Source organism: Sorex araneus, chromosome 5 (genome assembly GCF_027595985.1).
Source record: "Sorex araneus isolate mSorAra2 chromosome 5, mSorAra2.pri, whole genome shotgun sequence".
In the NCBI taxonomy this organism is placed as follows: domain Eukaryota; kingdom Metazoa; phylum Chordata; class Mammalia; order Eulipotyphla; family Soricidae; genus Sorex; species Sorex araneus.
In genome coordinates this window covers 266,271-291,712 of record NC_073306.1, presented here as the reverse complement: position 1 = coordinate 291,712, position 25,442 = coordinate 266,271, and the positions used below count along the sequence as shown (strand labels likewise).

At 66.7% G+C, this 25,442-nt stretch overlaps 4 protein-coding genes across 6 annotated transcripts; 2 read left to right on the top strand and 2 right to left on the bottom strand.

Moving 5' to 3' along the window:
• Window positions 1-48: 48 nt before the first annotated feature.
• INTS11 (integrator complex subunit 11) lies at window positions 49-5,401 on the top strand. Its single transcript, XM_055138165.1, has 17 exons — window positions 49-130; window positions 310-407; window positions 526-599; window positions 1,015-1,243; window positions 2,630-2,728; window positions 2,801-2,835; window positions 2,907-3,045; window positions 3,157-3,221; window positions 3,321-3,510; window positions 3,585-3,668; window positions 3,767-3,853; window positions 3,934-4,096; window positions 4,177-4,284; window positions 4,516-4,577; window positions 4,654-4,796; window positions 5,008-5,137; window positions 5,226-5,401. The coding sequence occupies exons 1-17, from the start codon at window positions 103-105 to the stop codon at window positions 5,289-5,291; spliced, it is 1,800 nt and encodes a 599-aa protein (XP_054994140.1). The 5' UTR covers window positions 49-102; the 3' UTR covers window positions 5,292-5,401.
• On the bottom strand, window positions 5,335-7,676 carry PUSL1 (pseudouridine synthase like 1). 3 transcript variants are annotated; one of them, XM_055138166.1, is made up of 8 exons: window positions 7,537-7,676; window positions 7,360-7,417; window positions 7,101-7,288; window positions 6,876-7,025; window positions 6,630-6,800; window positions 6,255-6,309; window positions 5,919-6,081; window positions 5,335-5,600 (listed from the first exon to the last, which is right to left on the bottom strand). In XM_055138166.1, the coding sequence occupies exons 1-8, from the start codon at window positions 7,596-7,598 to the stop codon at window positions 5,509-5,511; spliced, it is 939 nt and encodes a 312-aa protein (XP_054994141.1). In that variant the 5' UTR covers window positions 7,599-7,676; the 3' UTR covers window positions 5,335-5,508. The 3 variants fall into 3 exon arrangements, with proteins under 3 accessions (XP_054994141.1, XP_054994142.1, XP_054994143.1); XM_055138167.1 differs by having other exon boundaries at window positions 6,630-6,797; XM_055138168.1 differs by having other exon boundaries at window positions 7,101-7,221; window positions 7,360-7,676.
• A 789-nt stretch (window positions 7,677-8,465) lies between these two features.
• ACAP3 (ArfGAP with coiled-coil, ankyrin repeat and PH domains 3) lies at window positions 8,466-18,786 on the top strand. Its single transcript, XM_004607033.2, has 24 exons — window positions 8,466-8,634; window positions 10,683-10,740; window positions 11,812-11,931; window positions 12,043-12,096; window positions 12,655-12,713; window positions 12,892-13,075; window positions 13,163-13,207; window positions 13,275-13,370; window positions 13,435-13,509; window positions 13,660-13,671; window positions 14,103-14,215; window positions 14,293-14,344; window positions 14,444-14,544; window positions 14,616-14,727; window positions 14,981-15,189; window positions 15,367-15,436; window positions 15,515-15,609; window positions 15,674-15,876; window positions 16,012-16,119; window positions 16,727-16,822; window positions 16,959-17,191; window positions 17,276-17,385; window positions 17,456-17,566; window positions 17,881-18,786. The coding sequence occupies exons 1-24, from the start codon at window positions 8,588-8,590 to the stop codon at window positions 18,026-18,028; spliced, it is 2,511 nt and encodes an 836-aa protein (XP_004607090.1). The 5' UTR covers window positions 8,466-8,587; the 3' UTR covers window positions 18,029-18,786.
• Window positions 18,787-19,332: 546 nt separating this feature from the next.
• Window positions 19,333-23,725, bottom strand: SCNN1D (sodium channel epithelial 1 subunit delta). The gene is made up of 13 exons (XM_055138223.1): window positions 23,690-23,725; window positions 22,386-22,675; window positions 22,065-22,257; window positions 21,811-21,992; window positions 21,650-21,738; window positions 21,420-21,580; window positions 21,241-21,339; window positions 20,814-20,931; window positions 20,607-20,685; window positions 20,472-20,529; window positions 20,334-20,389; window positions 20,010-20,133; window positions 19,333-19,928 (listed from the first exon to the last, which is right to left on the bottom strand). Exons 1-13 carry the CDS (start codon window positions 23,723-23,725, stop codon window positions 19,722-19,724), a joined length of 1,692 nt encoding a protein of 563 aa, XP_054994198.1. The 3' UTR covers window positions 19,333-19,721.
• Between the last annotated feature and the right edge of the window lie 1,717 nt (window positions 23,726-25,442).

Genomic DNA, 25,442 nt, shown 5'->3' with positions numbered 1-25,442 from the left:
TCAGGGCGCGGCTCGCGGCGTGCGCGCCGGAAGCCGGAAGAGCGGGGCTGCGCCTGCGCGGGGTGGCGGGCCGCGGGTGGCGGGCGGCGGGCGCCAGGCGGAATGCCCGAGATCAGGGTGACGCCGCTGGGTGAGTGGGGCGGGGGGTGGGGGGCGGGGAGCGGGATGCCCGAGGTCAGGGGGACGCCGCTGAGTGAGGGGGGCGGGGGGCGCGGCCCGGGGTCGGGATGCCCGGGATCCGGGGGACGCCTCCGACTGCGTGGGGCGGGGGCGCGACCAGGGGCTCGGCCCTCACGCGCAGCTCCGCAGGGGCCGGCCAGGACGTGGGCCGCAGCTGCATCCTGGTGTCCATCGCGGGCAAGAACGTCATGCTCGACTGCGGGATGCACATGGGCTACAACGACGACGTGAGTCCCTGCGCGTGCGGCGGCCCGCGGGTGGGGACGGTGGGCAGGTGACTGCAAGGCTGGGGGCGCCCCCGCAGCCCGCGGCCGGCCCTGCAGCCCCTTCTCTCTGCCTCCCCAGCGCCGCTTCCCCGACTTCTCCTACATCACCCGCAACGGCCGCCTCACCGATTTCTTGGACTGCGTGATCATCAGGTGGGCGCCAGGTCCCCCTCCTCTGCCTACGCTTGGAAACTGCCACCCAGGATCCTTTCTCAGCCCCATCGCGCAGCCTTTCACACCCCCTGTGGGGTTTCAGGCCTCCTGCCCCCGCCACACACCTGTGTTCCCCTTCCTCCTCTGCCACTTGGCTGCTGCCCAACAATCCACAGACTTTTCTGGGCTCCCCTGGGATTTGTCTTGCTGGTTCTCCCCCCACCCCACCCATGGGCCCTCCCACTTGCCCAAGTTGGGTCTTCTTGCTGCTCTTCCTCAATTCTCTGCTGTCCCCACTCTCTACTCCTTGCTGGGTGCTTGGACTGGTGCCCAGGATGACATCCGCAGAGGCTGCAGCATGGAGCCCAGGACTGGGGGTGAGGGTGGCCCAGACTTACCTGCGCTGTACCCCCAGCCACTTCCACCTGGACCACTGCGGGGCGCTGCCCTACTTCAGCGAGATGGTGGGCTACGACGGGCCCATCTACATGACACACCCCACCCAGGCCATCTGTCCCATCCTGTTGGAGGACTACCGCAAGATCGCCGTGGACAAGAAGGGTGAGGCCAACTTCTTCACCTCGCAGATGATCAAGGACTGCATGAAGAAGGTGGTGGCCGTCCACCTGCACCAGACCGTCCAGGTCAGGCAGCACCAAGGCCCCTGGGCCAGACTTGGATGCAGGGAGGCGGGTGAGCCTGCTGCACAGGAGCAAAGCCTGGACGCGGGCGGTGGCCCTTGGCTGCAGGGTGGGGAGGCAGCAGGTGCCCCTGGCACTGGGAGGAAGGGGTGGCCTGCATCGTGGGCCTGGCCTGGCGTTGGGCCCACTGCTCAGCTGTGGTCACATTGTCTTTCCGGCTGACTCCTGGTTCACATGTGGTGTGAGTGCAGATGTGTGTGTATCCCTGTGAGAATGTGTTTCTTGTGTGTTGTGTGTCTGCTTTGTGCATCCCTGTTTGCATGTGGCTGGGTATCTCACAGCAGCAGCGTCTGCATCACCACATTATCCCCTGGCCAGCGTCTGTCAGTGTGCCCTTTTCTGCAGTGCTGGGGTGTCACACGGGTGCGTCCCGCTGCCGAGCTCCTCCGTCTGCTCTGTGGCTCTCTTGTGGGTTGGCGGCTGTGCCAGTGCTGTGCTAGGCGGTGCTGCCCAGTGGGCGGCCTCTTGGCTCAGGGCTTCGTCTTCTTCCAGGGCTCCCACCCTCCTGGCCTCCCTTATCTTAACTGCACGTCACCCTCTGGTTCTCCCTGGCAGTATTAGAGTGTGTTGTGAAGTGTTGGGGGTGTTGGATTTCTGGGTAACCACACCCCATGATGGCGCAGGGGCTGGTATTGAACCCAGATTCCCCGCAGCACTTGGAGCCATCTGCCTGGCTCCACACACTGTTTCTTTGTTGGGGGCGGGGGGAAGGCCCTGTGTGGGGGACCCTATTGGGTGCTGGGGATTGAACTCTGACATCTGTGCGCAAGGCAGACGCCCTACCTGCTCTACTATGGCTCTGGCCCCCATGGTTCTGACTCTTAATCTCTTTATTATCACTTTCCCTCTCTGCTGGTGCAGTGTGAAGGGGAAGGGGCACCCTGCATCTGATTGTGTTGCTTTGGGGCTGGGGCCAGACTTGGCACATGGGAGATATCAGAGGTGGGCCTGAGCCCCAGATTCTCTCTCAGGACCTTAGGCATCAACTTTCTGAGTCCAAGACTGGTGGAATCCAGGGCCTTTGTTGGCTCATAGGAGCGCTCTCTGGTTTTGTTTGGCTTTTGGGCCACACTTGGCAGTGTTCTGAGGTCACCACCCTGCCACTCCTGGCTCTCTGCTCAGGACTCACCCTTGGTGGGGCCATATGGGGTGCCGTGGATGGGACCTGGGTCGGCTGTGTGCAGGGCAAGTGCCCTTTCTTGTCTTCCCAGCCCCTCTTTGTAGTTGTTTCTGACCAAGAACCGAATATCATGTCTGAACTCATGAGTGTAGCAACTCAGCTGCTCACGTGTTTCCGCCGCCCTCCCCTGAGCACGGCTCTCCCCACAGGTGGACGAGGAGCTGGAGATCAAGGCTTACTACGCGGGCCACGTGCTGGGAGCCGCCATGTTCCAGATCAAAGTGGGCTCAGAGTCGGTGGTCTACACGGTCAGCAGGAAGCCTGGGGCGAGAGGGGCCTGTGCGTGGGGCACAGAGGAAGGACCTATGTCTTCTTTGCAGGGTGATTACAACATGACTCCAGACCGGCACCTGGGGTAAGGGGGCCTGCCCGGGGGCGGGGCTGGGGTCCATCTCGCTTCTGGGGCCACACCCCTCTGTGTTCTAGAGCTGCCTGGATCGACAAATGCCGTCCCAACCTGCTCATCACAGAGTCCACCTATGCCACCACCATCCGCGACTCGAAGCGCTGCCGGGAGCGCGACTTCCTGAAGAAAGTGCATGAGACCGTGGAGCGAGGTGGCAAGGTGAGGGCGTCTGGGCGAGGCCCGTCCAGGTCCCAGCCCGGGACTGCCTGGGGACGTGGGGGTGGGCTAGGCCGCTGCTCGCAGCCACCAGCCTGCCTGGCCGCCCTGCAGGTGCTGATCCCTGTGTTCGCGCTGGGCCGGGCCCAGGAGCTCTGCATCCTGCTGGAGACGTTCTGGTGCGTGTCCTGGGGGTGGGGGGCTGAGAGGGGCTGCTCTGCTGGGAGGGTGCATGACCCAGGCCTGGCTGCAGGCTCTAGGACCCCGTGTGCCCACAGGGAGCGCATGAACCTGCGGGCCCCCATCTACTTCTCCACGGGCCTCACTGAGAAGGCCAACCACTACTACAAGCTCTTCATCACCTGGACCAACCAGAAGATCCGCAAGACCTTTGTGCAGAGAAACATGTTTGAGTTTAAGCACATCAAGGCCTTTGATCGGGCATTTGCCGACAACCCGGGACCCATGGTGGGGGCCCTGCCCGTGGGAACAGGCTGGGGGTGGGGGCTCAGCGGCAGGCAATCTGACCCAAAACCCCACAGGTCGTGTTTGCCACCCCAGGGATGCTGCACGCCGGCCAGTCCCTCCAGATCTTCCGCAAGTGGGCAGGGAACGAGAAAAACATGGTGAGAGGGTGGGGGCAGGAGGAAATGGGCTGCCAGGGGCTCCGGAGCTCAGGGTGCCCAAGCCCAGCCAGGCAGCCTCAGCCGCTTATGCCCCACAGGTCATCATGCCCGGCTACTGCGTGCAGGGCACCGTGGGCCATAAGATCCTTAGTGGGTCGCGCAAGCTGGACATGGAGGGCCGGCAGGTAGGAGGCCCACCGTCCCAGCAGCTCCTGGGGCCAGCAAGGTGGGGTGTGGCTGGGTGACGCCGAGTTTGTCCCCGCAGCTGGAGGTGAAGATGCAGGTGGAGTACATGTCCTTCAGCGCCCATGCCGATGCCAAGGGCATCATGCAGCTGGTGGGCCAGGCGGAGCCCGAGAGCGTGCTGCTGGTGCACGGGGAGGCCAAGAAGATGGAGTTTCTGAAGCAGAAGATCGAGCAGGAGTTCCGTAGGCAGGGCGCCTGTTGGGGTGGGCTGTCCCTGTGGGCAGGGGGCGGGGGCAGTACCCACAGACTCTGCACCCTCCAGGCGTCAACTGCTACATGCCAGCTAATGGAGAGACGGTGACACTGCCCACCAGCCCCAGCATCCCTGTGGGCGTCTCGCTGGGGTTGCTGAAGCGGGAGATGGCGCAGGGTAGGTGGGGAGCGGGGGCCCTGGACGGCAGCCCCAGCTGGAGAGAGTACCGCAGGGAGGGCACTTGCCTTGCATGCAGCCAACCTAATTCAATCCCTGGCATCCCACGTGGCCCCCTGAGCACCACCAGGAGTGATCCCCTGGGTGCAGAGCCAGGAGGAAGCCCGTACATTACCGGGTGTGGACCCTCTACCCCACAAAAGACAACTGCCCCATCTCTGTTCACCCCAGGGCTGCTCCCGGATGCCAAAAAGCCCCGCCTCCTGCATGGCACCCTCATCATGAAGGACAGTGTGAGTGTGGCAGGACGGGGCACAGGGTGGGGTTGGGACACGGCCTGAGCTCTCCTGACCTGCTTCTTCCCCACAGAACTTCCGGCTCGTGTCCTCAGAACAGGCACTCAAGGAGCTGGGCCTGGCGGAGCACCAGCTGCGCTTCACCTGCCGCGTGTACCTGCACGACTCCCGCAAGGAGCAAGAGACAGCTGCCAGGGTCTACAGCTACCTGAAGAGGTGGGCAGGCACACGTGTGTCTGCAGGTGCCTACGTGTGTGTGTGGGGGGCACCTGTAGCTGCCTACCTGGAGATATGTGTGCCTGGAGCCTATGTGTGTGGGGGGAGGTCATGTGTACCTGGAGCTGCGTGTGTGTGTGTGTGTGTGTGTATGTGTGCGCGCGTGCGCCTGCCTGCCCAGGCCTGCATTTCAGACTCCTGCATCTCCTAGCACCCTCAGGGACCGCTGTGTGCAGCACCTGCCTGATGGATCTGTGACGGTGGAGTCCATCCTCGTGCAGGCCGCAGCACACTCGGAGGACCCGGGTACCAAGGTCCTGCTGGTATCTTGGACGTACCAGGTAGGGTCTGGGTAGTGGGTCCCCAGGCTGCCTGGGCAGGGGGGGGCCTGCAAGCGAGATCAGCACCCCTTCTTGCCTCTGGCTGCAGGATGAAGAACTGGGGAGCTACCTTACATCGTTGCTCAAGAAGGGCCTGCCCCAGGGCCCCGGCTGAGGCGCTCTACACGCCTTTGTCAGGCGAAGAACAGACTCAGGGCTGGCTCTTAACACCTTTATTTTTGTTCCAAAGTAAATTTCCCCATCACTAGGAGAAACAGAACCAAAGGCTGCTGCTGATTCTTTGCGCCGTTTCCATGCTGGCCCACCCCGTTACCCCGGTGCTCAGGACTGGGCACAGAGGGAGGCCGAGTATAGCCCAGGCTGTGTGGTTGTCAGTGGCTGACCTCATCGGGTAGCTGGCTGCTGTGTGCGGCTCCTGACATGGCAGGTGAGCCCAGGAGCCCTGGGCATCCCGAGACTGCACCTATGGACAGACCAGGCTTGGAGACAGGCCTGCTAACCTAGGGAAACCCTCCTGCACTGGGAGGCTCGGGCCTGGGGCTGGTGGGCCCTGGCAGTCACCACGGGCACAGGCAGGCTGCTGCTGTCCACGCTTGGACTCTACCCAGGCAGGGGGCCAAGAATGCTACCGGAGCAGAGTGACAGTGCAGTGGGGAGGGTGTTTGCTTTGCATGCAGCTGACCCAGGTTTGATCCCACACAGTCCCCTGGGCTTCGCCAGGACTAAACCCTGAACACTGCCCGGTGTGGCCCAAGAAACAGATCCAATAAAGACTCCTTACCAATGTCCCTGTAGAGCACAGACTTGAGAAACAGGCCATGGGCTGGAGCAACACGTGTCTGCTGCTTGCCCAGGGGGTCCCGGCTCTCCAGTATGGCCTTCACCTGTGCTGGTGTCAGAGCCCCCAGCCCCACAGCCACCAGCACAGCAGTCATCCTCCGCACCTGTTCCCAAGACCAAGACTGCCTGTGTGGCCACCCAGGGTGCCCATCTTCTACAGGAAGGTCTAGGTCTCAGTATGACATCCCCATCCGTCCCCAGGGTGCCCACCTGAAAACAGGAAGGACTGTCTCATAACTATACCCCCCCATACGTCCCCTGCCCCCAGGGTGCCCACCTGTCTGTACAGGAAGGACTGGCTCTCAAACTCCATACTCCAGAACCGAAGCCTCCTGGGGACATAGGTTGGGTGGGTGCACAGCAGGGCTGGGGGATTCCCCTCTGCATCTCCCGGCACTGGGGAGGGAAGGAGTAGGGCGCACAGAGCTGGGCCAGGTGGGGCCAACCTGCGGTGTGGCCACAGCAGAGGCACCAGCGGATACTCAGTCCACAAGGTGCAGGAGCGGTGGGGAGGGGGCCTCGAACCAGCTTGGCCTGGTCTCCCAGAATCCAGTGGCCAAAACCCACCCACTGGGCGTGAGCACTGGGCAGAGCAGAGCCCCTGTCCCTTTCCACTCGCGGGAGAGTGCCCCAAGTTCTCGGCCCTCCTCACCGGCTCTCTTGGGGCAGAAGGAAGGGACTGGCGGGGGCGGGGGTCACGCGGGCCAGGCGCAGGGTGCGGACTGCGCTGGGGGAAGGGCTGCCGGCCGACTGGAAGGCGCTGAAATCATGGGTCCCCACCAGGTGTTGCGCGGCCTCCTGCATGGCTGCCACGTCCAAGCTGCTGCAGAGGCACGAGCGGTCAGCCATGGGCAGTGCCCAGGAGGACCGCCCCCACTCCCACCTGCACCCCACTTACTCTGCCCGAAGCGCCCAGCACCGGTTCCGCTCAAACACAGGTAACTGGCCCCACTGGCGGCAGCCCGTGACCAGGCGGTACAGGTAGGTCCTAGACGTGGCCGCGTAGCGCGCGTGGAAGTCGCCGGGCACGCGGAAGGCCTGCAGCACCCTGCGGAGCGAGCCCAGTGCTGAGGACCGCCCGCGCCCAGCACCGGTCAGCGGGTCCACGCGGCGGGACGCTCACCGGATGGCCGGGTGCCGCAGGTGGGTGTTGAGGGCCTGCGTGAGCACCTCGGGGGTGAAAGGCGGCCGGCCCGGGCGGCGCTGGACGTCCAGGTGCGCCGCGTTGCTCAGGGCGTGGACACCTGCATCGGTGCGGCTGGAGATGGTGAACTTGACCGGCACGACCGAATTCAGCCGCTCGGCAGCCTCCTGCGAAAACTCAGGTGGCCGGTTCCGCTGCCGGCCCGGGGCCGCCCTCCTCCCGCGGGCCGGCTGCTCACCTCCAGGTAGTTCTGGACCCCGGCGGCGCGCTGGGCGCCCCGGACCGCGGCGACCCCGCTGCGGGCAGACGCGGGCGAGGGTCAGCGCGCCAGGGCGGCTCCCGCGCGGCTCAGTGCGGCCGCTCGGCCCGAGCCGGCCCACGCCCATCCCCCTTCACCGCGCGCCGCGGGACTTACTTGAAGTCGGTGCCCGCGTACTGGAAGAACACGAGGTAGCGCGCCCGCACCGCGGCCCCCATGACGAGGAGAGCACACAGCGCGGCGGCCGCACGAGGCGCAGCGCGCGCCGGCCCCGCCCCGCCCCGCCGCGCCGCGCCGCGCCGCGCCGGCCCCGCCCCCCAGTCTCCGCCTCCAGGCCCCGCCGCAAGGACCCCCGCCCCGCCGCAGAGGCCCCGCCGCGCCGCAAAGGCCCCGCCCCCACCGGACCGGCCCCGCCCCTCCGGCCACGCCCCCACCAGCTCCGCCTCGCCTCGAAGACCTCGCCCCGCCGCAAAGGCCCCGCCCCCGCCGCAAAGGCCACGCCCCACCCGTCCCGTCCCGCCTCCGCCCCGCCCCGCCCCACCCGCCCCGCTGCGCCAGCCCGCCCCTACAGGCCTTGCCGCGGTGCGCCGGCCCGCCCCCGCGGCGCAGGCTACGCCCTCGTCGCGCGGGCTACGACCCCACCGCCCCCTCGCCGACCACGCCCCCATCCGGCCACGCCCCGAGCCAGACTGCCACGCCCCTATCCGGCCTCGCCCGGCAAGGCCACGCCCCGGCCACGCCCTCGCCGCACCCGCGCCTGCTGCCGGCCGGGGCCGGGCTAGGCCTAGGGAGCGGGTGCAAAATGTAGGCCCACGGACACGCTGTCAGCTCTCAAGCAGTCGTCGTCCGGCCGCTCCTCCGCCTCCCGCGTCCCCGAGCGGGTTTGTCCGCTGAGCCTCGGCCCGGAGACTTCCTGCAGATTCCGTTCCTGCACCCGGCAGCGGCTGGGCCGGACTAGCTTCCCGGCCGAGGCGAGGCGTCCAGTTGCGCGACGCTCCCCGGCCGTGACAGCGCGCGGCGCTCTTGCGCGACGCTCCCCGGCCGTGACAGCGCGCGGCGCACTTGCGCGACGCTCCCCGGCGGTGACAGCGCGCGGGCGGGGCGGCCTCGTTCCGGACGGCGGCGGCGGGCGGGCGGGACGGCGGCCGGCCCGGGGATGCCGCTCGGGGCGCCGCGGTCCTCGTGCCAGTGACCGCGCGCCGCAGCCATGACGGTGGAGTTCGAGGAGTGCATCAAGGACTCGCCGCGCTTCAGGTGCGCCCGGCGCGGTGCCTTTGTGCTCGGCGCGGCGCCGCCCCTCGGGGCGCGGGGGACAGGCGGAGCGGGCGTCGGGGCCCTTTGTGCCCGGCCGGAGGGTGGTCGGTGCCGCGACGTCCACGCCGGCGACCGGCGGAGCCGGGCTCCGCCGCGCCAGAGCCTGCAGTGCCGGGGCCGCGGGGCCGGAACAAAAGCCGCGCCCGGGAGGGTCACCGCACGCGGAGGGGGCGCGCGTGGGGCGGGGCGGAGCCGCGCAGCTTTGTCCGGCGGCCTGCGAGTGTCCACCCGCCGGGGCCACCTCCCTGCCGACCACCTGCGCGGAGCTGCGGCCCCGCCGCCAGCCCTGACCGGGGCCGTCTGGGGCCGCGGGCAGGCGTCCATCTCCGGAATCGCCCGTCTCGGCCCCGATGTCCGGCGCCAGGCTGGGGACAGGCGGCCAGAACCCCCTCCGGGGCTCGGGCCCCTGTTTGGCAGCGCTGACCCCGGACGGGGCGGGGGCCAGGCCGAGCAGGCGGGCTGGAGCTGGCGCTGGCGCGCTGCCCGGGCCTGCTTCCGTCCTCCCCTCCCGGGGAACCAACGTGTCTTCAGACCCCGGACCGCCTGTCCGGAGCTGCGCCACCTGCCAGCGCGTGGGGCGCCCGGGATGGACCGCCCCGAGGTCGTGTCCCCAGCCCAGGAGTTTGGGCAGCAGCACCAGCACGGGGCAGGGTCCATTTGCTCTCCGACATCATCCACTGCGGCCGGAGGCGGTCTCTACCATGCCCCCTGGGAGGTGGCCGGTCCCCTTCTCCCCTTGCTTTGCAGTAGGGGTGTGAGTCTGTCAGGTCCTGAGTTCTGGGTCCCCACTGCCCACTGTGCGGCCGCAGACATGGAGGGCCTGGACTCGGAGCCATTGCCTCCCACCTCCAGCTCCTGCCTGGAGGGCTCACCCTTGCGTGGGGCACCTTCTCTCCACCTGGGGCTCCTGCCAGAACATTGACCACTACATGTGGGGTAGGAGGGGGTCTCCGTACCCCACTGAAATTTCTTGAGGTCCGGGAGCCCAGGATCTCCCTCCTGCTGGACCCTGGGTCCTGCTGGGTGTGTGGCCTGTGCTCTAGTTGTCCCAGGCCTGAGAAGCAAGACCCTGCCTAGGCTGGGGACCCCAGGAGGAGCGTTGACTAGGGGTCTAGTCACTCTCAGACAGGCCAGGGGGGACCCGCAGGCCAGCCTGGTTCTTTCTGCCCCCTCCCCTGGGTGGGGCTTTAGGCGCTGAGTCACAGCTTGGGTGGGAGAGTCAGCCTGGCCTGCCACCTCCTAACCTCCCCTGCTGGGAGCTGGGGTCCTGGCCCACCAGCTCTGCAGACCCTGTGCCTGGCCCACCAGCTGGCAGCCTTGGTGTGGGGGCTGCATGTCTGTGGTCTCCCAGGTTCCTGGTCCTGAGGAGAATCCGTGTGCCAGCCACACCCCTCCCAGCTCCGGAACCAGATACCGCCCTGGAAGGTGGGGCAGCCCAGAACCTCCTCACTGAGGAGGCTCCAGAACCTGCCCCTGTGAAGCTGTGAAGCCGGCAGCCCTGGGCCAGTGTCCCCAGCCCTGTGCCCAGCGAGCAGAGGGGTGCCAGGACCCTGGCCACACTTCCCTCCTCCTCTGTCACGTGTCACGGAAGGTGTGGGTCCGTCTGCCTCGCAGCCTCCTCTGGCCCTGCTGCTGAGGTTTTGCCTTAACTCTCTCCTCCCCCCAGGCGGCAGGGCGGCTGTTTGCTGTTTTGAGTTTGAGAGTCAGGGCACCCCATCTGGAGTCTCCCCACGCTGCAATAGTCAGAGAAGGCAGCTGAGTCGGGGATTTGGGGCCCCTGGGACCATCTGTGCAGGGAGGCTGCAGAGGGTCAGCACCTCCAGGCGGCTCAGACCAGCTGACAGACCCCAAGGGTGCCTATGGGGCTGAGTGTCCTGACCGCCCTGTCCTGCCCCCTGACCCTGGCTGGCAGGAGCAGTAACTGTAGGAATCGGGGTACGGGCAGTAGGCCCCCTGGGGAAGTGAGCTCACACGTGGCCTTGTTGCAGAGCCACGATCGACGAGGTGGAGACAGATGTGGTCGAGATTGAGGCCAAGCTGGACAAGGTGGGCTTCGTGGGATGCATGAACATGCAGGTCCCTCTACCTCCCAGCCCCTGATCCATACACAGCCCTCAGTTTCTCAGGCTGCTGCTGGGCGCAGGGTAGGGAGGAAACTCGCCCATGCTGACCCTGCTGTCCTCAAGGTGCCCGCCACCCAGGGACGGCAGCTTCCAGTACTGTGGACCTGAGGGTGGGTGCCTGCCTGTGTGCGCTGGGTCTCGGGGAAGAGCTGCCCCACGGGAGCCGACTCCCCTGAGCTCTCTGTGCTCCCCTATGCTCCGCTGTGCCCTGCTGTGCTCCGCTGTGCCCTGCTCTGCTCCCCCATGCTCCGCTGTGCCCTGCTGTGCTCCGCCATGCTCCCCTGTGCCCTGCTCTGCTCCCCCATGCTCTGCTGTGCCCTGCTCTGCTCCACCATGCTCCCCTGTGCCCTGCTCTGCTCCCCCGTGCTCCCCTGAGCCCTGCTGTGCTCCCCTGTGCTTGCTCCCCCGTGCTCGCTCCCCTGTGCTCCGCTATGCCCCGCTGTGCTCCCCCATGCTCCACTGTGCCTCCCTGTGCTCCCCTGTGCTCCGTTATGCCCCGCTGTGCACCCCCGTGCTCTACTGTGCTCCCCTGTGCTCCCCTGTGCTCCACTGTGCCCCGCTGTGCTCCCCCGTGCTCCACTGTGCCCCACTGTGCTCCCCTGTGCTCCACTGTGCCCTGCTGTGCTCCTTGTGCCCCGCTGTGCTCCACTGTGCCCCGCTGTGCTCCCCCATGCTCCACTGTGCCCCGCTGTGCTCCGCTGTGCCCCACTGTGCCCCCCATGCTCCACTGTGCCCTGCTATGCTCCCCCGTGCTCTGCTGTGCCCTGCTGTGCTCCCCTGTGCCCTGCTGTGCTCCCCTGTGTTCCCTGTGTTACCACTAGGCCCCCTGTGCTCCCTTATGCCCCCGTACTCCCCCGTGTCCCCTGTGATCCCCCTATGTCCCCTGTGTTCCCCATGCTCCCCTTGCTCCCCCATGCCCCTGTGGTCCCCATGCTCCCCCACACACCCTGTGATCCCCCATCTCTCCTCATGCCCTCTGTGCCCCCGTCTGCAGCTGGCCAAGCTATGCAGCAGCATGATCGAGGCGGGCAAAGCCTATGTCACGACCAACAGGCTCTTTGTCAGTGGCGTCCGGGACCTGTCCCAGCAGTGCCAGGGGGACACTGTCATCTCGGTGAGGGCAGCTGACCTCCGCCCTCTGTCTGGGATACCGCGCGGGTGGGGGTGTGGGGAGAATGCAGGGTGGCTTGGCAACTCTGAGCTGGACTCCCCCTTGTCCCCTCAGGAGTGTCTGCAGAGGTTTGGGGACAGCCTGCAGGAGATGGTCAACTACCACATGGTGAGCTCTGCACTGTGGGTGGGGTCTGCGTCCCAACCCAGTTGAGGTGGGGGTGCACGGGACCTGGGCAGGGACAGAGGCAGGGGTGACATCTTCTGACCCCCATGGCCTGCCTTGCAGCTGGCTACAGAGCCCTGGTGAATGGCTGCACAGGAGGCCTTGGGGGGGCAGACCAGGACCTGGCACCTGCCAGAGCCCCTCCCCCAGGGAAACTCAGAAATAAACCCGCTCGCTGGACCGTTTTCCTGTCTGTCTGCTCTGGCAGGCGCACCCCTTCCTTCCCTGCACGGTGCCCGGTCTGGGTCGTCCTGCCCCATGCCTGCTGCAGAGCTGTGCCAGACGGTTCCTGGGTGCCCAGTAGGCACCTGCCCGCTGTGCTGGATGGGGGATGAGGGGCTGTCAGGGACAGCCTGGCCAAGAGTCAGATGTGGGGGCCGGGTGGTCACAGCTGCTGCTCTCACCCCCAGTCCAGACCTGGGGCACCCCCCACCCCCAGGCCCTGAGGCCCCTCTGGCCTGGGGATGGACCCCATTGTGCCCCCACACCCTCCGTCCCCAGATCCTATTTGACCAGGCCCAGAGATCCGTGCAACAGCCGCTGCAGAGCTTTGTGAAGGAGTAAGTCCCGGGCCCTGCCAGGGTCCAGGCTGGGTGGGGCCACACGAGCTCCCGGGTCGGTGCCTGCCTGTGCTGGGGGGACCGTGAGCTGGGCAGTGGGCAGGGCGGTTCAGGCAGAGGGGCAGGACAGAGGGTAGGGGAGCTCATGTCCTGTCCACCCTGCGCCCATCGGCCCCAGGGATGTCCGCAAGTTCAAGGAGACCAAGAAGCAGTTTGACCGAGTGCGCGAGGACATGGAGCTGGCCCTGGTGCGCAATGCGCAGGCCCCCCGGCACCGACCGCACGAGGTGGAGGAGGCCACGGGCGCACTGACCCTCACCCGCAAGTGTTTCCGCCACCTGGCCCTGGACTATGTGCTTCAGGTCAGCGCGGAGCGGCTGGAGCAGGGTGGGGCGTGCGGAGCCAGGTAGGGGGTAGGGGCTAACCTGGGCACTCTCTCCTCCCGGAAGATCAACGTCCTGCAGGCCAAGAAGAAGTTCGAGATCTTGGACTCGGTGAGTGGCCGTGGGCCCGGGGGCTGTGCGGGCGCCGCTGGCCGCCCTGAGCCTCCCTTCCCCGCAGATGCTGTCCTTCATGCACGCGCAGAGCGGCTTCTTCCAGCAGGGCTATGCTCTGCTGCACCAGCTGGAGCCCTACATGAAGAAGCTGGCTGCTGAGGTGAGGCGCGGCTCGGGGCCGGCGGGCAGCGGGCACCGCACCCCGCTGACTCCACTTCCCTCAGCTGGACCAGCTGGTGATTGACGCAGCGGTGGAGAAGCGAGACATGGAGCACAAGCACGCGGCCATCCAGCAGCGGGTAGGCCTGGGGGCAGCTCCTCCCCGCACCTGTGTGGCTGCAGCGGGACCCCCACCTGGTGTGCTCCTCCACCCTGGGCCGTCCCTGCCCGTGCTCAGGCCCCCAGCGTGGTGCCGGCATTCACTGGCTCCCTCCCTCTTTCCTGCCCAGACACTGCTGCAGGTGAGTGGACAGATGTCCTGGGTGGAGACCCCACAGGACCGAGCATCTGCTGTGGCCGTGCCTGGCACCAGTGTGGCGGCTGAGCTGGGCTGTGCTTCCCGAGGCGGAAGCCGCGCCAGCTGTCTGTCGGCCCCCGTGCGGCCAGCCCCGAGCAGGTGGCCTCTCCTCTCCCCCAGCAGGATGCGTGAATGGGGCTCTGTCCGGTCGCCCAGCCGGCCCAGCTGGCGTGTGAATGGACGCCCGGGTGGGGGCACTTCCTTCCTCACAGAGCTCGGCTCTCTGCACCCGCCGGGTGGGGGGCTGCCGGGGTGGGGGCGGGCCCGGCCCAGGTCTGGTGCAACAGAAGCAGCCTCCCCTCCCCACATCTGGGTCTGGGCCTGGCCTTGGGCGTGGGGAGGGACAGTAGTGTCACAGCCAAGTGGCGCCCCCAGGACTTCTCCTCCGAGGAGCCCAAGGCCGAGTTCGACGTGGACGCGCCCAGCGGGGTGGTCATGGAAGGCTACCTCTTCAAGAGAGCCAGCAATGCCTTCAAGACGTGGAACCGGTACGGGGCGGCCTGGTTGGGGTTGGGCTCCGCAGGGCAGCTGGACACTCAGCCTCATCCACCCTCCCGTCCGGCAGCCGCTGGTTCTCCATCCAGAACAGTCAGCTGGTTTACCAGAAGAAGCTCAAGGTACGCGGGGCCACGCGCCCAAATCCCGGGGGCCCAGCCCACCCTCCCTGAGGCTGGGGGTGAACGGTGCAGCCCAGGCTGAGTGGACCCTGCCTGCAGGACGTGTTGACGGTGGTGGTGGACGACCTGCGCCTGTGTTCCGTGAAGCCGTGCGAGGACATTGAGCGGCGCTTCTGCTTCGAGGTGGTCTCACCCACCAAGTGAGGAGCCGTGCCAGGGCCAGGGTGCGGTGGGGGAGCCCCCGCAGCGCCTGACAGTGCCCCCCCCCCAGGAGCTGCATGCTGCAGGCAGACTCGGAGAAGCTGCGGCATGCCTGGGTGCGTGCCGTGCAGGCCAGCATTGCTTCTGCCTACCGGGAGAGCCCAGACAGCTGCTTCAGCGAGGTGTGTGCATGGGGAGACGCCCACCACCACAGGCGTGGGTGCATGCTGCCTTCGTGCGTGATGTCCATAGCTGGTGTGTGTGCCCGTGTGTGTGTGCGCGCGCGTGTGTGCACACGTCTGCGTGCTTTTGTAAATGGTGTTTGCACGCAAGTTTGTGCTCGAGGGTTCGTGAGGGCTGTGCCAGGATCTGAAAAGGAGGGCAGGTGGCCCTCGGGGAATCTGAGAGTTGAGTGGCCCTTTGCACTGTCCCCAGCGGCTGGACCGCACTGCGTCGCCATCCACCAGCAGCATCGACTCTGCCACAGATGCCCGGGAGCGCAGCATCAAGGGCGAGAGTGTCCTGCAGCGCGTGCAGAGCGTGGCCGGCAACAGCCAGTGTGGGGACTGTGGGCAGCCGGACCCCCGCTGGGCCAGCATCAATCTGGGCGTGCTGCTCTGTATCGAGTGCTCTGGCATCCACAGGTGTGAAGGCCCCGACTCTGCCACCCCTGCCCTGCCTGTCTCTCCCCTCACCCCTGCCTCTGTCATATTCACCCTCACTCCACTCTGCACACGCCTCACACCCCCGCCTTCCCCTTGCCAGATTCTCCTCCCACCGCCCCTGCCTCCCTCACTCCTCCCCCTCCCCTTGCTGTCCAGGAGCTTGGGTGTCCACTGTTCCAAGGTGCGGTCCCTGACTCTGGACTCCTGGGAGCCCGAGTTGCTGAAGGTGTGTGAGGGCTCGTGTGCGCGGGCTCTGGGTGGTGGGGGCTGTGCCTGGGGCTCACTGCGTGTCTTGTCTGTCCAGCTCATGTGTGAGCTCGGCAACAGCACCGTGAATGGGATCTACGAGGCGCACTGCGAGGGCCCAGGTGGCAGGAAGCCCACAGCCAGCAGCCCCAGGTGAGGGGGTGCCTGGGTGAGGGGGACCCTGTCTGACAGCAGCCTCACACTAGACCTGGTGCAGGCAGGACAAGGAGGCCTGGATCAAGGACAAGTACGTGGAGAAGAAGTTTCTGCAGAAGCTGCCCTCAGCACCCACCCGGGAAGCCCCTCGGCGCTGGCGGGCCCAGACGTGCGGGCGCCAGCTCTGCTCCCCGCGTGCCCCTGCTGCGCGCCACAAAGCCCGGCTGGAGCCCGGCCTGCCCACGGTGGCCGCGCTGTCCTCAGGTAGGAGGCCGCACCCTGCCGAGACTGGGGCTGTGGGGCTGGACGGCAGGGCCTCCTCGGCACCCCGGGCTCTGCCCAGTACCCAGTGTGGCAGGGGCGGCTCCCCTGCACTGCCTCAGTTTCCCTGCCCCGCAGCTGCCGCTGTGGAGCGCAGGTTCCGCAGGGATTCCCTCTTCTGCCCGGATGAGCTGGACTCGCTCTTCTCCTACTTTGACGCAGGGGCAGCAGCAGCCGGTCCCCGCAGTAAGTGTGGCCTCTGCCCAGGCCCTGGGGGCTGAGCAGAGCTAAGGCTGGGAAGGGTCTCAAGGGGTCTCTCTCCCAGGCCAAGCCATGACTCTCCAGATAGCATGAGCGAAATGTGGCATGTGTGCCCTGTGTATTGTGTGTCCTGATCACACGTGTGTGTGTGTGTCCTGAGTACCACACGTGTGACGTGTATGTGGCCGTGGCGTGTGTCCTTGTGCTGGTGTGGCAGCTCTGAGCGTCCCTGTCTGGCCGCTGGCGGTGGTCTGGTAGGGAACTGTGGCCCTCTGGCTGGGGCAGGCCTGGGCCACCCCTCAGGGCTTCTCTCGCACTGCTTGGGCAGTGTGGGCGGAAGGCCCATCTCTGCGGGTGGGCAGGGGATGTGGCCATGGGGCACAGCCACCTCAGCCCTCCAGGGGTTCAGGCTGCGACCTCGGGCTGGGCTGCGCCATCCAACCCTGGCCACTCCCAGCTCAGTGCCCCTGGTCCCACAGGCCTTGAGTCGGCCCTTTCTCTGCCCTGTGCTCCAGGGCACTGACACTGCCGGCCTTGGAGAGGGTGTGGGCCCCGGCCGGCAGATGCTCAGGCCCCTTTGCCCGGCCCCCAGGTCTGAGCAGCGACAGTGGTCTTGGGGGCAGCTCCGACGGCAGCGCTGACGTCCTGGCCTTCGCAGGCTCCATGGTAGACAGCGTCACTCTGCAGGGTGGGTGTGGCCTGCGCTCCGCCAGCAGCGCCCCTGCCCTGCCCCCACTGCCCGCAGCGCCCCTGCCCACCCTTGGGCTGCAGCTCCCCCGCCCTGGCCCCTCTCCCACGGCACCCCTGACCTCCACCTCCCACAGAGGGTGCAGAGTCCGAAGAGTCAAGCGGGGAGGCTGAGGCTGACGGAGACGGTGAGACTGAGGCCTGGGCCCTGGCGGATGTGCGTGAACTGCACCCAGGCCTGCTTGCACACCGGGCCGCACGCACCCGCGACCTCCCGGCACTGGCTGCGGCCCTGGCCCACGGGGCTGAGGTCAACTGGGCGGATACGGAGGACGAGGGCAAGACCCCACTGGTGCAGGCCGTGCTGGGGGTGAGTGCAGCTGGGTGGGTAGCGTGGGCATCCGGGCACCAGGAGGGACCCTCTTTCCTCCCCTCTGACCCCCTGGCCCCGCAGGGCTCCTTGATTGTGTGTGAATTCCTCCTGCAAAACGGGGCAGACGTGAACCAAAGAGACAGCCGCGGCCGCGCCCCGCTGCACCACGCCACGCTGCTGGGCCGCACAGGGTGAGTCGGGGGCTCCGCCTGGGCTCCCGCACGACCCCCCAGCCCGCCCGACGTGCCCCTCTCCCCTCAGCCAGGTGTGCCTGTTCCTCAAGAGGGGTGCCGACCAGCATGCCGTCGACGAGGGCCAGCAGGACCCCCTGAGCATCGCAGTGCAGGAAGCCAATGCAGACATCGTCACCCTGTGAGGGGATCCACTTTTGGGCGGAGTGGGGCTGCGGGGTCTCCAGTGGGCTCGGGCCGGGGCTACAGGCGGGACTTAGTCAAGGTGGGTTGGGATCAGGGGGCTTGAAGGGGGCGGGGCTGAGTGGGGGCGGGACCAGGATGCGGTGTCAATGGGGGAAGTCAGGATGCGGGGCTGAGTTTGATGAGGGGGGTCTGGGGGCGGGGCCTCTGCTGGGCGGGGCCTCGGCGGGTTGAGGGAGCGGGACGCGGTGGGCGTGGGGCCGGGCCGTGGGGCGTGGGGGGCGCAGGCCGCTCACCCCGCGCCTCCCGCAGGCTCCGTCTGGCCCGCATGGCGGAGGAGATGCGCGAGGCCGAGGCGGCCCCGGGCCAGCCGTGCGCCCTGGGCGGCTGCAGCCCCACGGAGCTCCAGTACCGCAGGTGCATCCAGGAGTTCATCGGGCTGCACCTGGAGGACAGCTAGGCTCGCCCCTGCCCTGCCCTGCCATCCCCGGGGCTCGGGCCCTGGGCGGGGAGAGGGGTCGGAGCCCGAGCTTCTGAGTCTGGGTGCCCCGCCCCGGGGGCCGCGCGCCCTTACCTGGCCTCCGTGGCCTGGGCTCACGGCTCCAGGGCCACCCCGGAGGGCCTGTGTCACTCGTGACCCCACGTTTCCTGCCCCGGAACGCGGGTCTACTAGTCCGGCCCATCCCGGACACCCCCAGAAGCCCTGGGGGCCACTGGGCAGACGGCCGCCACCCAGGGAAGGAACCAACCGCGTACCTCACTCAGTGACCGCGCCCAGGCCGGCTCCGGGACCTCAGCCCGACTGGACGCAGGCGTCCGAGGACCCAGCCGTCCTTCCCTGCCCTCCTGAGGCCCACAGCCGGGGACAGCCACCATCGCTGGCTCTGCCTGCTGTGGGAGCCGCGACTCTGGCTTCCTTGCCCTCAGATGGACTCTCCCCGAGCCCACCCAGGCCTGCTTTCCGCACCCCTTGTGCAGGGACCCGGGGCTGGGGCTGGTCCTCTCCTCGCTACGGGCCCTCGGTCCCGCCAAGCTCAGTGGGCTGGTCACTATGCAAAGGCGGTCCGGCGTGCCATGGGCGGCAAGGTGCACTGCGCTGCCCACCCCCTTGCCTGCTGGCTCCTCCCGCTTGCGCCCGGCCCAGCCCTCTGCCTGCATGGGCCCCGCCTCCCGCCCCGCCCCGCCTGAGGAGTCAATAAATCACCGCCGGATGCTTCAGCGCTTTCACGTGGCTCCACGGTGGGGGGAGGAGGGCGGGCAGCGCAGAAGGGACTTCCCCAAGGCCCAGAAGCCCCCCAGGACCCAGGGAGTCTTAAGGACATCCATCAGGGACCACCCCTGGGGGTGACTGGGCTGGGCTGGCTGGTCCTTGGGCGAGGTCCATCACAGGCACGCAGGCGCCCGCGAGGTGTGGCTCAGTCCCAGTGAGGGCCCCTGCACACCAAGCAGAGGCGTGATGGGCATGTTGGCACCGGCAGCACACATGGCATGCCATGGGACAACAGGCACGACGTGGCATGTGCCATGTGAGTGCCCCTGACACATGCTCACAAGCAGTGCTCTGCCTCCACAGCCATGGCGGTCGTCCTCTCTCCCTCAGAGACCTGAGCCTGTGAGCTGCTGCCCAGAGGGCTGTCCAGGCCCACCCTGGTGGTCAGGAGAAGCTGCCGCCACCTGGGCTTTTCAGGACAGACTCGTTTATTGACCTGGGGCCCCTGTCCCTCTCAGGGATGTGCACGAGAGCAGAGCAGCTGTGCCCACCGACTTTTGTCTCCCTTGCTTCGGCGCTTGCACCAGGCTCCCAGGTCCACTTGGTGCCTGACTGTGCTCACCCTGGGGTACATTCTGGCCGTGGCTTCTGTGGTTGTCGCTGGGGAGCACGCCCCGGTCATGGTGCTCACGCATCCCAAGCTCCTCTGCGACCAGGAGCTACCAGCTGCCAAGACAGCGCTTGGTGCATGGGGTACACTGGGGATTTGAACTCGTGACCAGATGTTTGCCAGGCAGGCACTTGCCATCTCTGTTCTAGTTCTCTGGGCCCAGGCTGGCTGCGTCTCAGTGGCCCCTCTTTGGTCTGAGTGGTCAGTGGAGTCTGCGGCCAGAGTCCATAGAGGGGATGTGGGAGGGGCCAGTGGGGCCCCTGCAGTCGGAGGTCAGGGTTGCTGGGAGGCACCATTCTCCGCCTGGCTGGGATGCCCACGTGCCCAGGACCCCAAGGTTCTGTGGAGGCAGCGGCAGCTCAGGAGCAGGGCGAGGGCCAGAGCGTCCAGCAGCAGCTCCAGCAGCTCCAGCACAGACAGGACCGAGGAGCCAAACCACAGGCCCCACAGGCTGCCCATGGCTGAGAGCAACCTCGGCACCTGGGAGAGATGCGGCCAGGTCAGCCGGGGCAGGGCTGGGGACCCACACCCCCGGGGTGAACCGCCAGCCCACAGGCTCACCGAGTACACAGGTGCTTCATGCACCGCATGGTGGCCCACATCCTGGAGGAAGACGCGTACCTGGGCCACAGTGCTCCTGGACCACAGTGCTCCCGAGCCACAGTGCTCCTGGGCCACAGTACTCCTGCTCCCAGACACAGGGGGGTCAGGGCACAGGTGGAGTGGGTGGGATGGGGGAGGGTCAGGACAGGCTCACTGAGGGGCTGGCATGAGAAAGCCTTGAAGTGACCCCTGAAAAGATCTCTGGGGTGCTAGGGGGGTAAGCCTGGTGGCATTCCAGTAGGGCCAGGACAGAGAAGGGGGGAGGGGAGAGGGCTGCCCCACCTGGTGCCCTCCATGCAGTCAGGACGGTGCTCCCCCAGCGCAGCCAGGATCCAGGCCTGCACACAGAAGGACACCTGTCCTGTTTGCCCCAGCCCTGTGTGCAAGGCCCGCCCGCAGCCCACCCATGCACGAACTCACGGTGGACTTGGGGGATGGCCATCTGGAGGTCCTGGTGGACAGCGTGTAGGAGGAATCCCTGGAGAGAAGCCGGGTCACCCTCACGGACTGAGCCACCTCTGACACCCTTGCCCTGGCCCTGGTCAGCACACGCACCTGCAGGGCCTGGGGCAGTGGGCAGTACACGGTAGCCTGTGGCTCTCCAGGTCCCGGCGGAGGCGGTAGAAGCAGTGGCCTGCAAGGTCACAGGGCACCGGTCAGGAGATCCCTGGGCTGGCAGGGAGATGCCAGTCGACTGCCCCGTGTCCTGATGGCGCCCAGTGGCCCCAAGCAGGTGAGTGGTGGGGGTCCCCAGGAGCTCACCCCAGGCTGGGTGCCGCGGGTAGCTGCAGTACTCCGCCCCCGCCGGCAGGGGGTGCAGGTAGTAGGCGCAGCCGCAGGCGTTCACCATCAGCTGCTGAAAGCAGGAGACCAGGCAGGCCTGTGCAGCGAGGGCAGCGCTGGCATGCAGGTCCTGCCATCCCGCCTGCCGGACATGCCCGCGGCCCCCGTCGGCCACGGCCCCCTCAGCACCACCCTCCCCCGCTGGACACGCCCCTCATCCCCGGACACGCCCCCGCCACACCTCCCTCCCGGGCACTCCCCTTGGCCCTGGACACACCCCCACCCCGGGCACGCCCCTCATCCTCCCCGGGCACGCCCCCACCCCCGCAGGCCCCCCCCCGGGCACGCCCCTCGGCCTCCTCCAGCCGGACACGCCCGAGGCCCGGCCCCTCCCGGACCCGGCCACCTGCTGGCTGTAGGCGCCTCCGTAGAGCAGTGTCCGGCCCGCGCCGTCCGCGCCCGGGCTGCAGCCGCTGTAGGGGCTTCCTAGCCGGTGCACCTCGTCCTGCGGGGAGGGCGCTTCAGTGCTGCGGCCGCCCGGAGGCCCCGCAGTGGCCGGGGGGGGGGGTCTGGGGTGCCGCCCACCTCTCTCACGGCAATGGTGGTCTGCGTGCCTGGCCGGACGCTGAAGCCCCGGTGCTCCAGGAAGGGCGAGCGATCGTGCTGGTGCACCACGACCTTGACCCCGGCCTCGGCCAGCGGAGGAACGTGCGGCTGCCGCTCGGCCCTGAGGACCAGGCTGACCCCTGCGGGAGCGAGCCGTGAGCCCCGGCAGGTGCCGCCCCCGCGCCGCGCCCCCGCGCGCACCCACTCACCGTGCGCCAGTCCCGGGTGCCGCGGGGCCCGCGCGCCGCTGAAGGTGTAGCAGCTGCCGAAGGCCGGGTGGTGGCGGGTGTGGACGTGCCTGGAACCCAGGGCCGTCAGACCCCCGCGCGCTCAGGGCAGCGGCCGTCCCGCCGGGCTCCCGGGGACTCACCGGGCCGGGCAGTCGTGGCCGTTGTAGCGGCAGGAGAGGACGAAGCGGGCGGTGCGGCTGGCCCGCTGGGACCCGGGCAGCTGCGCCAGGACGCTCAGGTGGTGGAGCTGGTACCACTCCCGGGCGGCGGCCACCCCCGACGAGAAGGCCTGGTAGAAGCAGTCTGCGCCCGAGCCGTTACACTGGGGGCGAGTCGCTGCGCAGCCCCCCCTTGCCCCCCGTCACATGAGCGGACCCTGGGGCTGGCCTCTCACCAGTCGGAAGCCCACTCGACCGGGGCTGCCCAGTGGGCTCAGCCTCTGTAGGCGCGTCCTCCTGTCCAGCGGGAGGTGGGGCTCAGGTCCAGGCCGGCGGGCAGCCCGGCTGAGGTTGAACTTGTAGAGGGAGAAGACATTCTCCTGGGCGAACTCGTTGAGTGCCTGTAGATGGGCTCGGAGCCGGCCAGGGCTGGGCCCCCCTCCCGAGAGTCAGGGCCCAGCTGCGCCCCTGTCCGGCTGCCCGCGGCTCTCCCACAACCCTCCCGCCCCCGCTCTGCCCGGCTCCGGAGGCCCGTCCAGGGGCACCAGGGGGCTCACCGCTGGGGGTTCATGTCGCACAGGGTGACGGCGGGGAAGTGCTTGCGCTCAGAGCGCAGGGACACGGTGGCCGTGACTGGGTAGCGCCAGTAGTCCTGGAAGAGCAGCTGGAACTGCCAGCACAGCGCGCCCAGCGCGCCCAGCAGCAGCAGCGCCCAGCACGCCGTCTTCAGGCGGTTCTGGCGCGAGCACACGAGCCGGACCGCCCCGTGCGTGGTGGCGTGCGTGCAGAAGAAGGCCAGCAGCTCCCCGAAGGATTCGTGCAGCTCCAGCAGCCCCTCTGGGCGCGTCTGCACACGAAGGCAGGCTCAGGGCCGCGGGGGCGCCCCTCAGGGACCCCTCTGGCTGACCCTCCCGCCCCCGGAACCCGCCCCCGCAGGACCCTCCCCCGCCAGATCAACTGCTGTAGACACTTGTGCACTGTGCCGGTACCCTTCCACACTGGCCTGCACCCGAACCATGTTCCCACCCCCTCTGGGCCTTTGTTGGCCATCCCCCCAGGGCTTTTTGTCCGTGGAGACCCCAGTTGAGTCCTGCACAGTCAATTGTCCAGTCTAGTCTGCTCTGACACCCAGAAGGTCCTGTTGGAAGCTGGCCCACAAGTTGGGACAGATCTGTACCCCCCACCCACCCACCCACCCACACACACACGTGCCTGGCAGCAGGGCAGCCCCGTCCACCCCAGATCAGGGCCATCATGTGTGCAGGCAGGTCCCTGTGGCCATCCCCTGAGAGCACCTGCTCTGCTGGGGACTGTCTCCCTGACTCCCCACTGGAGCCTGGGGGCACCAAGCAGACTGTGGCCCTGGTGGTCTGCATCCACGTTCAGCTGTCCACATTAGTGGACAGACAGGCTGGCCAGAATCACAGTGCTACTGGGGGCAGCTGTGTTCATGTGGCTAAGCGGGCGGGGTGATCCTGGAGGATCTGCCACCAGGAAGCCACCAGGCAGCCCCCAAGCAGGGACAAGCGGTGCATGTGTCACGGCAAGCCGCCAGCTCCAAGGGGCCCCAGGCAGGAGGGGTGCTGGGAGTACTCTGCTCTGAGTACCCCCTCAGCCCCCCCTGTCCCCCCCCAACCCGAGGCAGCCCAGCCTGAGCTTGCCAAGGCAGGAAAGCCCTTGTGGGGACCCAGCCCCCAGGGGGAGCCAGCCATCTCAGGGGAGGCTTCTGGGGATGGAGCAGGGTCCCACACCTGGATGGGGTCTGACACACACTGGGTGGATGCAGGCATGGCCAGAAACAGGCACGTCCCCTCCCACACATGTCTCAGCTGTGTGGCCCCGTGCCCCACCCAGTGCGTACCTGCAGGCCGCCCCCTCCTGAGGCAGGCTGCTCCATGCTCCAGCAGCTCCAGCTGGTCCCTGTGTGATGTGCCACGCTGACTGGGCCTCCTATTTGTACCCTGCTGGGCGTGGGGCCAGGTGTGGGGAGGGGAGTGGGCGGGCGAGCAGGGGCCACACCTGCAGTAGGCCCGGAAGGGGAGGCCTGAGGGGCAGAGTTGAGGGGTGTGTGGGTTCCTGAGGGAGGGGACAGGCCCCAGCACTCCCTGGGACAGAGCCTGCCTGCCTGCTGCCCTCCCGCCAGGTCAGGACGTTGCCTGCTCTCCCTGCTCTCGGCTCTGACCACAGGTGTTTGTGGCCACGAGAGTGGGCAGGTTCACCCCTCCCAGCACCCAGGTGTCCTGGGGAGAGGCACTAACTGGGGGAATGGCAGCAGCCTGGGTGTGGGACAGTCCTGTCCTGTGGCACCTGCCAGGCTTCCTTGATGGACATGAAGGCCACTAGCTGAGTGCACACAGCACATGCTAGGACCAAATAACTCCCATGAGGAACATTTGACTCCACACTAGGATCACTCAGCCCATGGGAGGACCACACCCCTCCACACTTCTCCACATGCACACACATGAACGCACACACATGAACACACATACAGACATGTGCACATGCACACAGCCACATGCATGCACACACAACCCCTATGTACACACACCCATGTGCACACACCCCACATGTGTGCGCACACACACCACACACGTACATATACATCCATGCATGCACACACAAATACCCACATGCACATACACCTTGTGCACACCCACATACACACACCCATACACACATAAACCATGTACACACCACGCATGTGCACACACATACCGCACACACCCACATGCACACACACCCCACGTACACACATACACCCATGCACACACACCACATGCACACACATATAGATACTACCACACATACACACATATATCACCCACACTACACACACATGCACACATACCTCACATGTACACACACCCACATGTGCACACACACATACACCCATGTGCGTGCACACATTATGCACACACATATGTACACACATACAACCACACACACCGCATGCACACACACACCTATGTACTCACATATACCCATGTACACACAAAACACACAAATCCCCCATGTATACACATATGCCCATGCATACACAAACCACACGCATACACACCCATGTACACAAGGCACCCATACACACACTACATGCACTCTCACATGCACACCCCACACATACACACATACACCCATGTGCACATATGCCATGTGTGTGCAAACATACATACAACCACACATGCACACACATACACATGTACACATATATGCACATGTACACATATACCACATGCACACCCCCATGCATATACACATCATGCACGCACACTTGCACACCCCCACACCTACACTCATATACCATGCACGTGCACCCCATATACACCACATGTACACATGCATGTACAAACATGAACATACATACACCCATACACTCCCCACACACATGTACACACATGTGCACACACATACACCACACGCACATGCACACACACAACCCCTTGCTCCTCCCCACTCACACACAACCATGCACACCCCACACACTCACCCCAAACACACATCCACACAGGCACCTCCACCCCACCCCCACATACACAGGGCACAAGCAAAGGCACGCCCATGTGTAGGATAACATTGGGTTTGTCCTTTCAGCCTTGCTGCTGGGAACTTAGGTT

Coding starts and splice junctions, on each gene's coding strand:
- INTS11 (XM_055138165.1), top strand. CDS start 103: ATGCCCGAGATCAGGGTGACGCCGCTGG. Junction 131..309: donor GATCAGGGTGACGCCGCTGG/GTGAGTGGGGCG, acceptor GCAGCTCCGCAG/GGGCCGGCCAGGACGTGGGC. Junction 4,285..4,515: donor GAAGCGGGAGATGGCGCAGG/GTAGGTGGGGAG, acceptor TGTTCACCCCAG/GGCTGCTCCCGGATGCCAAA.
- PUSL1 (XM_055138166.1), bottom strand. CDS start 7,598: ATGGGGGCCGCGGTGCGGGCGCGCTACCTCGTGTTCTTCCAGTACGCG. Junction 7,289..7,359: donor GGGTCCAGAACTACCTGGAG/GTGAGCAGCCGG, acceptor GAGTTTTCGCAG/GAGGCTGCCGAGCGGCTGAA. Junction 6,082..6,254: donor AGTCCTTCCTGTACAGACAG/GTGGGCACCCTG, acceptor TCTTGGGAACAG/GTGCGGAGGATGACTGCTGT.
- ACAP3 (XM_004607033.2), top strand. CDS start 8,588: ATGACGGTGGAGTTCGAGGAGTGCATCAAGGACTCGCCGCGCTTCAG. Junction 16,120..16,726: donor AGCAGCAGCCGGTCCCCGCA/GTAAGTGTGGCC, acceptor CCCGGCCCCCAG/GTCTGAGCAGCGACAGTGGT. Junction 17,192..17,275: donor TGGTGCAGGCCGTGCTGGGG/GTGAGTGCAGCT, acceptor CTGGCCCCGCAG/GGCTCCTTGATTGTGTGTGA.
- SCNN1D (XM_055138223.1), bottom strand. CDS start 23,725: ATGGAGCAGCCTGCCTCAGGAGGGGGCGGCCTGCAG. Junction 21,993..22,064: donor GTCGAGTGGGCTTCCGACTG/GTGAGAGGCCAG, acceptor ACTCGCCCCCAG/TGTAACGGCTCGGGCGCAGA. Junction 20,932..21,240: donor GAGGCGCCTACAGCCAGCAG/GTGGCCGGGTCC, acceptor CTCGCTGCACAG/GCCTGCCTGGTCTCCTGCTT.